Source organism: Lipotes vexillifer, unplaced genomic scaffold, assembly GCF_000442215.2.
Source record: "Lipotes vexillifer unplaced genomic scaffold, Lipotes_vexillifer_v1.1 scaffold1854, whole genome shotgun sequence".
Lineage (NCBI taxonomy): Eukaryota > Metazoa > Chordata > Mammalia > Artiodactyla > Lipotidae > Lipotes > Lipotes vexillifer.
The window spans coordinates 245832-259175 of record NW_006786017.1 but is presented as its reverse complement, the minus strand read 5'-3'; the positions used below and the strand labels follow the sequence as shown (position 1 = coordinate 259175).

The 13344-nt window shown below is 40.1% G+C and overlaps 1 protein-coding gene across 1 annotated transcript in view; it reads left to right on the top strand.

The window, feature by feature from the left end:
- Positions 1 to 13344, top strand: part of LOC103076560 (AP-1 complex subunit beta-1-like) — a 73949-nt gene that overhangs the window by 29202 nt on the left and 31403 nt on the right. Inside the window, 3 exon segments of the mRNA XM_082931118.1 lie at positions 540 to 553; positions 555 to 785; positions 7770 to 7962. Coding sequence (XP_082787244.1) covers positions 540 to 553; positions 555 to 785; positions 7770 to 7962 — 438 coding nt within the window.

The following is a 13344-nucleotide window of genomic DNA, read 5'->3' as shown; positions in this document are numbered from 1 at the left end:
TTTTTTATTATTTAGGTAATAGTACCTCTCATACTATATTGTAATAATTAATATTCTTTGAGCTCATTGAAGTCAGGCCCTGTGTTGTTGTCTCTTTATTTTCAGGGCCTAGCCAGTGTCTCCATAGGAGATAGTTAATAAATATTTGAATGAAGAAAGAAGGTATGGGTGAAATATATGTAAGATGTGTTTCATGAATAACCCTGCTAATATTAAAGCAGTTAAAAACATTATTTTTATGTCCTGAGGCCATCGTAAGCAGTTGATTTTTACTGGCTTAAACTTTATTTTCCTTTTTCCAACTTCATTTTGAATTTGAGTCTTAGAACTAACCCACTTGAATTTATATTTAAATTCTTGGAAACATTAGAGATTACGGAATTATGACTCTATTAATAATATATTGAGTCTAAATATCTTCTTAACGGCCAACTCTGCGTAAATCACTTCAGCATTGCCTTGATAATAAATCCAGCAGTTTGGCTTTCTGTATGGAGAAAGGTGACATTTAAACCTTCTTGCCGTTGCCTTTTCATTAGGATTCTGATAATCCTGGGCTCTATTTATTGGCGCCTTCTCTCAACTGATCCTGTCACAGCCAAAGAAGTAGTCTTGTCTGAGAAGCCACTGATCTCTGAGGAGACAGATCTTATTGAGCTAACTCTGTTGGATGAGCTCATCTGCCACATTGGTTCTTTGGCCTCAGTGTACCATAAGCCGCCCAATGCTTTTGTGGAAGGAAGTCATGGAATCCATCGCAAACACTTGCCAGTACATCATGGGAGGTAAGCAGGTAAACTAGGTTTGAGTGAGAAGTGATTCTCTGTTTAGATGAAGTTGGTCTTCCTCAAGCTTTTATAGCCTAGAAAAATTTACTATGCATTTGGCAAACCTACTCTACTGCCCTGGAGGCTTCATCTGAATATTAGTGACCACACACAAACAATGGGTTAAAAGGCCCCTCTGTGTTCTAACTTCAGGGTAGGTAAGGTTGTGCCTTTAGAAAATTGTGGTGAAGATTTTCTAAATGGATGAAATTTGAAAGTTGCTTAAGTCTCTAGAAAGATGAGGCTAGAAATTTTCCCAGAGTTGAAAACTTGGTAAAAAGCCTGTACAGGCATACCACAGAGATAGTGCACTTCAGTTCCAGACCACCGCGATGAAGTGTCATGAATTTTTTTGTTGTTGTTTTTTCAGGGCATATAAAAGTTATGTCTGTACTATACTGTAGTCTATTAAATGTGCAATAGTATTATATCTAAAAAAATAGTCTGCATACCTTAATTTAAAAATACTGTATTGCTGGGGCTTCCCTGGTGGTGCAGTGGTTGAGAGTCCGCCTGCCGATGCAGGGGACGTGGGTTCGTGCCCCGGTCCGGGAGGATCCCACATGCTGCGGAGCTGCTGGGCCCGTGAGCCATGGCCGCTGAGCCTGCGTGTCCGGAGCCTGTGCTCCGCAACGGGAGAGGCCACAGCAGTGAGAGGCCCATGTACCACAAAAATAAATAAATAAATAAAAATAAATAAAAATACTGTATTGCTAAAAAATGCTTATCATCATCTGACAATGCAGGGTTGCCACAAACTTTGAATTTGTAAAGACTGCAATATCTGCAAAGTGCAATAAAATGAGGTCTGCCCATGTATACATTTAGCTATTTTTATCCTTTACTGTAACTTTGGTTCAAGCTTATGGATGAAGTTAGCAGATACTGCTTCTCTTATGCTGTAAAGCTAGCTGATAATGAAATAATGTTTGCAGGATTGTTTTATAAGAGCAGCCTAGATTCTGTGTAGACATAGTTGTTCAGTTGCCTGTACCTTTTTTACCAAAATAAATTGCTCCATATCAGTAAGGAAATGCTATTATGAACAGACTGACAGGTACATTGGAACTCTTGCTTTATAGATAACCTTAAAATTTTAATTTGGGAGCGGCAGTACTCTAATAAACTCTTATAATGGAATCTTGGAATGGATCTTGGAATGGATCTTGGAATCTTTTCGGAATCTCCCTTCATTAATTATAATAAACCTCAAATCTAAGTAGAATTTGATCTCTGAGTGGTTAGAGTATCTGCACTTCCACCGTTTCTGAGTGTCTCGTATTGTCTAATATATATTGCTGTTTCAGTGGTTCATGAATAGCCAGAGTGTAGGATTTATTGCTTTACAAATTAGTGTAGTCAACGTTTACAATACTGTAGCTCTGTTTTAACAGACTATGGGCACAGATAAACAAAAAGCAAAGGGCAGTACCCAAGAAAATGATTACTAATCTTTCATTAGCCCTTGAGTTGAATCTTTGGTTTTAGGGCAGTGCTGTGATTTTCACCCAAAGGAAACTTGTGGGTTCATGAGGATCAGGCCTCATTACAGGGTGTTTGAGCCCATAGGCAAGCATATTTAACATTCGCTAGATATGACCGTTTAACTTCTAAGTACATCTCCCAGTCTGTGCTTCAAGTTTTGATAAATAGATACGGACTTTCTGTTGTTTGCCATTTAAATTACCTTTCTCCTGATAACTTTGACCCTCAAATGGGATAGGGAAAGTGAAACAAATCAACAAAGAAAAATAACTCTTCCTAGAACACAAAGAGAGAACCAATATGTAAAAAGAAGCACAGTCTCTTACATAAGGTCTTTATCAGATTAATAGCCTTCAATTTGTTACCTTCACAATTACTTATGTGGTTCCTTTTTGGATGACCTTTTTGCCCATTTGGGCTTGTTTTGTGGGGGTTTTTTTGTTTTTTTTTTTTTGCGCTACGCGGGCCTCTCACTGCTGTGGCCTCTCCCGTCGCGGAGCACAGGCTCCGGATGCGCAGGCTCAGCGGCCATGGCTCACGGGTCCAGCCACTCCGCGGCACGTGGGATCTTCCCAGACCGGGGCAAGAACCCGCGTCCCCTGCATCGGCAGGCGGACTCTCAACCACTGTGCCACCAGGGAGGCCCTGTTTTGTGTTTTTAAAAAAGAAACACAAGTGCAGAAAAATCCCCTTTGAAATAAATATGGATATGTTGTTGCAAATGGCATGTCTGTAAGAGTACTGACATCACCTTTCTTCTGCGTCCTAAGGGTAATAAGTGCCTCTGACGTGAAATACATTTGCACCGTAAAACCTTAGAGACTTAAAAATGCTTACTTCATGAAGTCTTTTAAATTCACTTGGGAAAGGGAAAAGTGCTTTTTAGTTGAGTATTGCTTACTATACTTGTCAGCTGCTCTGTGGGCATAAGATGGTAAATAGTTGTCTAACTTGGAAATATCTCACCTTTTAAAAATACCGCCGATGCAGGGGACACGGGCTCGTGCCCCGGTCCGGGAAGATCCCACATGCCGCGGAGCAGCTAGGCCCGTGAGCCATGGCCGCTGAGCCTGCGCGTCCGGAGCCTGTGCTCCGCAACGGGAGAGGCCACAACAGTGAGAGGCCCGCATACTGAAAAAAAAAAAAAAAAAAAGTACTGCTTTGATGACAGTTTTATGCAGTTATTTCCCATGCCTTCACAATGGGGAAAGATTTTCATGTTAGTTTTCTTGTGTCTTCCGTTTAGAAAAAATACATAATAATGATTTATCATGTTCTTAATTTGTAGAAACTATAAGATCATTTACTTCTTTTCATCTAACTCACTTTTGTCTTCTCATAATACTCTTACCTGTCTATTAGAGTGGAGGAAAATATGTGCCTATTCTGCCTTCTGTTTAAAGGTGCTGATAAATCCATGTGTTTTGTCACATTTCCCAAATGGTACATGTTGAGAGATGATGGAATTTCAAGGGCAGAGGATACCCTTCATGGAGATTTCATATATTTCTTGCCAGGTGTATATGAAATTGTTTCCCCTTTTGACTTCCTTATTAATTTTTGGCTTTATTTGTACCCACCCTTTCCCCAATCTAGACAGGTCTCCTTTTGGCTTCCTTGACACTTTTTCCTCCTAAGCCCTCTTTTTTTTAAGATTGTTTTCCTCTCTTTAATCTTTGCAATTTTGTGTTCCTTCTCTTCTCTGGTTGTATCACAAGGCTCATTCTGAACCTTCTCTATGTATTCCCTTAGGCGGTTTATCTTCTAAGCACAGTTACCACTGATATATTCTGTTAAAGACGCCCTGCTCTTACCACAGCACCCCCGCGTTACTCTGCTCGTTTCACCTGAGGCATGTATGTGAATTACTTCCCCAGTTTACTTCTGTAACTCTGACTGCCAGTCCCTTTTCCTTAGCTGTCTGTTGGACTTCCCTACTTGTTTTTCTCACTTGAAACTTAACAGAATTGAAAGCAGATATTATTTTCCCCATCATCCCTCCAGGTTCCTCCTATAAGGAGCAACACTAGTCTTTCGCTTCTTCGCTTTTGTTTTTTCTGAGTTTCATTCTTCATTCTTCTTTGTTCAAGTGTTGTCAGAACCTACCTAGGGTTTTCGTTTTTTAAGAAAGCATTTGTTTATTAATGGAATTTTTATAGTGGTTTTTTAGTTTTTAAAAAATTATATAAAGCTTAGGAAACATACAAGATAGAATGGTATAACAAACACGTGTACTCATCATTCAGTTTCAACAGTCATCAGTATTTTGCCAATCTTGTTTCATTTATCACCCCCACAAATTTTTTTTTGAGGGAGCTGGAGTATTTTCAGTTAAATTCCAGACCTCATATCACTTCACCAATGAGTACTTTACTTGGTATCCCTCAAAGATAAGGACTTTAAAAAAAATCACAATATATTATCAAGCCAAAATTAGGGGTAATTCCTTAACATTCAGTAAAACTGAAATACTTTCAGATTTTTTCAGTTGTCATTCTCTATTCTACTTTAAAGTTTATCTAAGATTGGTTTTACTTTTTTGGCGGTACGTGGGCCTCTCGCTGTTGTGGCCTCTCCTGTTGTGGAGCACGGGCTCCGGACGCGCAAGCTCAGCGGCCATGGCTCACGGGCCCAGCCTCTCCACGGCATGTGGGATCTTCCCAGATTGGGGCACGAACCTGTGTCCCCTGCATCGGCCGGTGGACTCTCAACCACTGCAACACCAGGGAAGCCCTGGTTTTACTTTTTGCTTAAATGTTTGGAATAATTCACAGTGAAGCTGTCTGAGCCTGAAATTTTCATTGTTTTTTTTCAATTTTTAAATTAATATGTCATTTATAATAATCTTAGTATTAGTGCACTAATCTTTAGTGTACAGCTCAATAGATTTTTATGTGTGCATGCACTCATATAACCGCCACTCTGATCAGATATAGGATATTTCCAGCACCCCAGAAGACTCCTCATGCCATTTTGCTGTTATATCCACCCTCCAGAGATAATCACTGTTTTAATTTCTATCACTGTAGATTAGTTTTGCCTCTTCTTGAACATCATGTAAATGGAACCATACAGCATTTGCTCTTCTGTTTCTAGCTTTTTTGCACAGTATAATATCTGAGACTACTCTAATGCCGTGTTATCAGTTGTGTGTTCCTATTTATTAGTGAATAGTATCCCATTGCCTGCATATGCCACAATTTATTTATATCTGCTGTTGATGTATCTTTGGGTTGTTTCCAGTTTGGGGCTCTTACGGAGAAAGCTGCTATGAATATTCCTATATATTTCTGTTGGTAGACCTATATACTCATTTCTCTTGTGTATACACCTCTCACTGTTGTGGCCTCTCCCGTTGCGGAGCACAGGCTCCGGACGCTCAGGCCCAGCAGCCATGGCTCACTGGCCCAGCCGCTCCACGACATGTGGGATCTTCCCGGACCGGGGCACGAACCTGTGTCCCCTGCATCGGCAGGCGGACTCTCAAGCACTGCGCCACCAGGGAAGCCCTGCCACAATTTATTTATATCTGCTGTTGATGTATCTTTGGGTTGTTTCCAGTTTGGGGCTCTTATGGAGAAAGCTTCTATGAATATTCCTATATATTTCTGTTGGTAGACCTATATACTCATTTCTCTTGTGTATACACTTAGTGGAATTGCTGGCTTATAGAATAGATGTATATTTAGCTATAGGAGATACTGCCAGTTTTCCCAGGTGATTGTATCAGTGCGCACTCCTTCCAGAAATGTATAAGAGCTCTAGGTGATCCACATCCTTAGCAGCACTTGGTATTGTCAGTCATTTTAATTTTAGCCATTCTGGTTGATTTGTAGTGGTGTCTTATAGTTTTAATTTGCATTTTCCTGATGAGTAAAGGTGCAAGTACCTTTTCATGTTTATAGACTGCTAGTATATCCTTTTTTGTGTCATGCCTGATCTTTTCCTTATTTTTTAATGAGTTATCATCTTTGTAGGAATTCTTTATGTAATGATCAAATGGTTTGTAGGAATTATATATAATTTGGATACAGGTCTTTTGTCAGATGGATATTTTGCAAACTTCTCCCAGTCTATGGAGAATACCTTTTCTCACTCTCTCTTAATGGTGTCATTTGAAGAAGAAATGTTCTTAATTTTAATGAAGTCCAGCTCATCACTTTTTTTCTTTTATGGTTAGAGCTGTTTTTCTTTTTCTTTTTTTTGCGGTACACGGGCCTCTCACCGTTGTGCCCTCTCCCGTTGCGGAGCACAGGCTCCGGACGCGCAGGCTCAGAGGCCATGGTTCACGGGCCCAGCAGCTCTGCGGCATGTGGGATCCTCCCGGACCGGGGCACGAACCCGTGTCCCCTGCATTGGCAGGCAGACTCTCAACCACTGCGCCACCAGGGAAGCCCTGGTTAGAGCTTTTTGTAGAAACTTTTGTCTTCTCCAGGGTCATAGAAATCCTCTTGGTTTTCCCCTTCACATTTATGTCTGATTTATCTCTAATTTTTGTTTATGTTGTGAGATGTAGGAGTCAAGGCTCATTTTTGTCCCACGCAGCTATTCAGTTGACCCAGCACCATCTATTAAGATCATTTCCCCCTGCCTAGTCCATTTAACATCTCTTGGAACTTAGCACTTCGTTTTTATTTTTACAGTGTTGTGGCAGTAACGGTTTAGGTCACTCTTAACTCATCTTCATGTCCATTCTCCCAACTTCAGTCCATTATACACACAGCTGCTTGGGTAATGTTCCTCTAAATGTTAATTTTAGTTCTTTGTTCAACAAATAAAAGTGATTGTGCATTGCCTATCATATAAAAATGAACTCTCCAGATCTGTTTTCAGAGTTGTATTTCCCTCATCTTCACTTCCCCCAAATCTTACCAATTACAGTGTCTGCTCCTGCCAGTATAATATTTTCACCACCCCTTAAGTCAAATTGTTCATTTCTGTGCCTTTGCACAAGCTATCCTTTCTTTTTCTGAAGGTCTCTCCCTGGTAGTTCCTCATAACTATGTTGTTTTTGAAAATCTAGCCATAAAACCATTCTCAGAATCTTTTGGGATCAGCCCCACCTGGTTCTGTTTTGCTTCTCATCTATATCCTGTCAGTGTGCAGACACACAATACTCATTTCTGCTTTTACACAGTGAGTGTGCTTTTCACTTGTTTTGTGAATGCTGGTTTTTTTGTTTGTTTGTTTGTTTGAGTATAAGTTATTTGAGGACAGGAAATATATTTCCTTTTTAAAAAAAAAAAAAAAAAGATGTATTTCCCCAGAGTTCTCATTACAGTGCTCCCTTATAGAGTAGGCGCTCGATTAAAATTGATTGACTGATGAAGTTATATAGTAGAAGAGTTTTTTCCGCCTCCCGTTTTTGTATATCTGACCTTTACCCATTGCCTTGTTACTATGTCCCAGGTGAAACTGACTTTTCTCTTTTCCCCTCTTTCTGTGTGTGACTTGCAGCACTGATGCAGGTGACAGCCCTGTTGGCACCACCATTGCCACCAACCTGGAACAGCCTCAGGTTATCCCCTCTCAAGGTGACCTTCTGGGGGATCTTTTAAACCTTGACCTTGGTCCCCCAGTCAGTGTGACACAGGTATCCTCCATGCAGATGGGAGCAGTGGATCTCTTGGGAGGAGGACTAGATAGTCCGGTAAGCATCTTTTGTTTATTTAAATTCTTTTTATTTTTAAATTTCTGGGGTTATTTTTAATTCTTGATATGCTGAAGAACTTTAAATTATTCTGCTTTTTAGAACTAGACCTTTCCTTGATGAGCAGAGCAATGTCCTTTGATAAAGGACAGAATTATTTTTTCTAGAGATTTAATTGATATTGTTCATCATTGGTATGAGATATGTCTACAAGTGTACATGATTATTTTGTTGTCCTGCCTCTGAATGGAACTTTTGATGTTTAACCAACCTAGTCACCTTTCCAGAGCTTATTATTGCTCCTGCTGCTTAACTCTGGATAGCCCCTGTAATTCCCCTTCTGACCTGAACATCATTCAGATGACCTCATAGTGATCATCCTATTTTGAGGCTTTCAAACTTTTGCCTTTTTTGTATTTTGTTGGCTTATGCCTTGTCTAATTCCAAAAGGTTCACTGGAGCCATTTGTGTTTTTTTTTAAATGTATCTTACTTATAGTTGAGGAGTACTTCTTTTTTTTTTTTTTTTTTTCATTGCAGTCCGCGGGCCTCTCAGGGTTGTGGCCTCTCCTGTTGCGGAGCACAGGCTCCGGACGCGCAGGCTCAGCGGCCATGGCTCATGGGCCCAGCCGCTCCGCGGCATGTGGGATCTTCCCGGACCGGGGCACGAACCCGTGTACCCTGCATCGTCAGGCAGGCGGACTCTCAACCACTGCGCCACCAGGGAAGCCCGAGAAGTACTTCTTGATTGGTTCTTTTTTCCCCTTTTCCATCCACACCCCCCAACTCCACCCTGTCATACTTCCAATTTAATTAGCTTCCAGGATTCTAATACTAAAAGGCTCCAATGTCCAGAGTATCTGTGAATATGTGCCACCAGTGGAAGCCAATTAGTTACTGTTGCTGTAAAAGATAAATAAGAAATATTAAGGATGACCTTCCATCTGTGTAGAGAAGGCCAGAAAAATAACAGGTCTCATCACACGGCTCCCTGCAAATTTGATACTTAACTGTGGTGGCATTAGAGGGGCTTTTGTAGCTGAACACTTGAAAATAAGTTGTTCATCACCCTGATGACTATAAATATGCCCAACAAACTGATTTATTTCCCAGCATCAGAAATTGGAAGGCAATGCTATAGATACAAAAATATATGTTCTCAGAGATTCCATAAACAAAAGAACTTACTTTCTGCTTCATACACTGGCATTTTCTCTTCTACTTTACGAGCAGTATTATGTCTGGGATTTATGCCAGATGGTACAGGTACATTTACTTTTGGCTGACAGAAAGCCTAAGGAGATTAGGGTTACCGTCATATCTTTGTGGGTGACGCGTTTTACTAATGGAAGTCACTGCTTCCAGAGTCTATACACTGACCAAGCTCTGGACTGTAGCTAATGGTGACACAAATGAGCACTGCTTTTGTCTTCCTTGGGAATAAAAGCATTTGCTTTTCATTTTCATATCTCTAATGAATAGAGTTGACTGAATAGCTTCCTCGTGTGATAACCTGCGTTGCTGTATAACCTCCTTTATAGACTCAGGAGACTGACAAATGAATATTGAAATATTCATGAAGACTCTCAGAAATCCCTTATAAACACTGAAATAGCTCATCCTATTCTGTTGACACATGAGCTACACATTAAATGTTACATCCTCCCCACGGTTATGCCTTAACAACCCGCCTTAACAACCCTGCTTATTTCCCTAGTGGTTTATGACATAGTGGACTTGCTGAACCTAAGAAGACAAAGAAATTAAGTTTGAAGGATGGAGGGGAGAAAGAGGCTCTATATTTTGAAGTTGACTGGCCCAGGATTCTGTCGTCTTGTTTCTTAACCCACTTTAGCATGGAAGGGAAAGAAACATGTTATTTCCATTTGGCTTTGTATCAGCTCTTGCTGGCCCTTAAAACTAGTGAATTTTCTCCTTATATTTTACACAGCTAATCCAGTCATGTGTCAGAATTCTGGCAAGTTTACATCAGATAGAAAAACACTTAGAACTTTCTCAGATTGTAGTAGCCCAAGTCACACATGGGCCTTTTTTCATTTTCTTTTTTTGCAAAGGATATTCTCTTTGGGGTGGAGAATAAATTGTTTTTATAATTGGATTTCTAAATATTATACAGCCTTTTCTAGGTAGGCCCAGTAATGTTTCTGTGTAACTCTAAATTTTAGCTTATTCTGACTTTGGGATTTAAAATGGTATAATTGGTGTTATAGCCCCAGAGAGTGTTTACATGCAGGTTTCTTCAGCTTATTCTGTGATATAAATATGTCCCAGAAATCAAAATGAGGAGTAAAAGCCCTTGTTTTTGCTTTGGATCTGTATGTAGTTAAATATATGTCACTCAAAGAACCAAGATTCCTTTTAAGAGAACATCACAAGGAAGAGGCCTAAATCTGGCTGTGTGAAAGACGAGTTTCTGTGGCAGCAGTAGTCTATGCCAGTTTTAAAATGCTTTTATTGTTCTTACGTAAATTATCTAATTTAAAGAGGAAAATAGTTCTCAAAGTTTTTACTTAGTCTATACAGATAGTGCTGTTTCTTGAATGAATTGTCGCCTTACAGCAGTGCTTCTCAAGCTAATGTGTACCTAAATCAACTGGAGATCTTGAACAAGACAGATTCTTGTTGCTCTGGGCTGAGACCTAGGAGTCTGCATTTCTAACAAACACCCAGGTCTGTGGCCCACATTTTGCATAGTAAAGACGTAGAGTGTCTGTGATCACTGTGAACCACTTCACTTTAGTGTTTGAATAGCTGTTGGTAAACCCAGATGCCTTGTTCTCTTGGCTTCAGTAGTAAACACACTCCTGGAAAGAGGGCCCCTACTCTGCCTCAGACTGAGACAGGGCAAGAAACTCTTGAAATTATTTTGTTAAAGGTCTGTCTTTCATTCTCTAGGAAGAAGAATGTTGCTGGGTGTGGTGGAATTTGCCCCAGGTCCCCATTTAAAATATGGCCTGGATTAGAGTTATGTGATTGTCTGGCAAGCAGCACTCAGGTTACGTGGGTGTTCATCTCAGAACAGCTCTCAGCAGCATTTTTGCTGCTTTTATCACGGGTTTCTAACAGAACCTTACCCATAGAGGTCAGTGGTGTGCTGCTAATGAAGCGTGGCACCTACTAACCTTTTATTTCAGGCTTTGTGGTTCTCAACTCTAGCTGCATAATTGGTATTTAAAAATATATATTGTCAGCGTTTGGACCCAACCCTAGAGCAATTAAACGGAATTTCTGGGAGACAGGACCTTAGACGTTGTTGTTTTTTTTTTTTAAATCGAAGTTATTTTAATTTTGCAGCCAAGACTGAGAATATTGAGCCAGATGAAGTTAGGTAGAGATGTTAAAAAATTGATCTTTAAACCAAGGCAGTGATTTACACAGAAGAATTATATTTTGGTGAGCCTCTGGCACCTCCTACAAAACAGACCTCTCTGACTTTACCTTTGTTCTGCCTCCTACCCCTCCACACCCTCACCCCCTGACCCCAGGACATTTTCCTGTTGTGATTTGCTGTTAGGTGATCCAGCCTACCAGAAATTGGCCAAGAGTTGAATTTGACCGATTTAGATTTACTTGCTCATTCCCAGGATTCTTCTCACCCTTGCTCATGTTCCATAATTGGAGACTGATAGTTGTCTTGTCTTTTGGATTATCTACCCATTTTCTGTTCCTCTGTTTTAAAACTTGATATTCACTAGAGGATAATATTACTCTTGCATTTTCACTTCCTGGTGACCCTCCCATTAGATCTTGTTTGCCCTCTTTCATCATTGCACTTGTGAAATTTTGAGATTTAGTGAATTGTGGCTTTTCTAGAACTGTCATTCAGGAAATACTTATCAATTTATTTATTCATTATTATTATTTGTCACAAGCTACCTGAAGGCTCCAGCCTTCTTCCATCAATAATCGTGACTCATATATAACAGCTGTGATTCTTCAGCCAAAGAGAGTGAAGTAGGTATATTGCTATGATGTAAAACACACACACACACACACACGTGCACACCATTCCCAGGTGACTCTTAGATGGTGTTTTTCGTTGTTTGGTGTTTTGTTTGTTTGTTTCTGGAGACAGGTACCTTTGAAAATCACTGATGTAGGCAGAGCTCCAGATTCTTAAAAATGATGCTTCTTCATCACAAAACTCAAGTCGAAATGGATTTCCTACATACTCGTCACTTTCCTCCTTCGTTTTTGCTTGCCCTTCAACGTATTCTCTTTTGCCTAAGTGTAGATAGTTTCCTCCTTCTGTTAGTGTAAACTTAACTGTCACCTTGATGTGGAATGCATTCAGGTAATGAAACTCTGATCTATGTATAGAGCAAGATAGTATACTATTTAAATGTTATTGGGGTTTCTGTTCCTTTGTTTTAGAAGCAGTATAGGTGTCTTTTTATGCCCCTGCTACCAAATCTAAGAAACTGCTCATCTTGGGTAGTGTGACATTTCTGACGGTGGTGCAGATCCTTCTGGCTTGGTGTAGTGTGAGAGGTGACCCGGCACCCAAGTATGTAAATCTTGCATACATGTTATAAAGATACACCATCTGCTAATGAGTTTGACATCGCTGAGGATCGCTAGAGTAATAATTGAATCTCAGTTATTTGTTGCCATTACTTCCAGACTGTCAGCAGACTGTCAGGCCTTGGCTAAATTGCAGCCTTCTGTTTATCCAAGGTGCTGTGCATTATTCTATTTAGAAAAATGGTGCTATTGTGCATCAAGAATAGAAAGGAAGCATTATCCAGAGTGCCCTTTCTCTGTGCTGACGAAGGGTTTCCTGCCAGAGATACGTGCTTCAGTGTGCCCAGCTAGGATGGAGTAGAAGAGGGGAGAAACTGCCTTTTCCTGACTCCAGTGTATGTTTTTCAGAACCTCCTACCCTGTTTCTTACAGGTTTTTACCTTCCAGATATTTCAGCTCATGAACTATTGTAGGAATGATTTTGAGGGTTTTTTTAGCCCATGGGAAATCCACTGTACATACTAGTTTTGCATCTTCATATCTCTTCCTCTGGAAAAGAGTTGCTGTGATTTAAGAGCTTCAGTTTTAGAGTTGGTAGTCTTGTGAAGACAGTTTTGTAAATTGTAGCCTAATTTTGCCTGATAAATTCTTCAGTGGCTTTTGTAACCACTGTCTTTTTATCAATGCATAGATTTAGTGAAGGCTGGCCTCAGGCAGTGTTGGGAATAATTACCAAATACTGAGTGCCTATTTCTGTGCCAGTCTCTGTGCTAGAACTTTTATAATTCCTAATCCTCAAAATAAGTCTGCAAGGTAATTGGTATTGGGTCCCATTTTACAAAAAAACTGAAGGTTGCATAGCAAGTAAGACTCAGAGTCAGGATTTTGAACCCAGAGT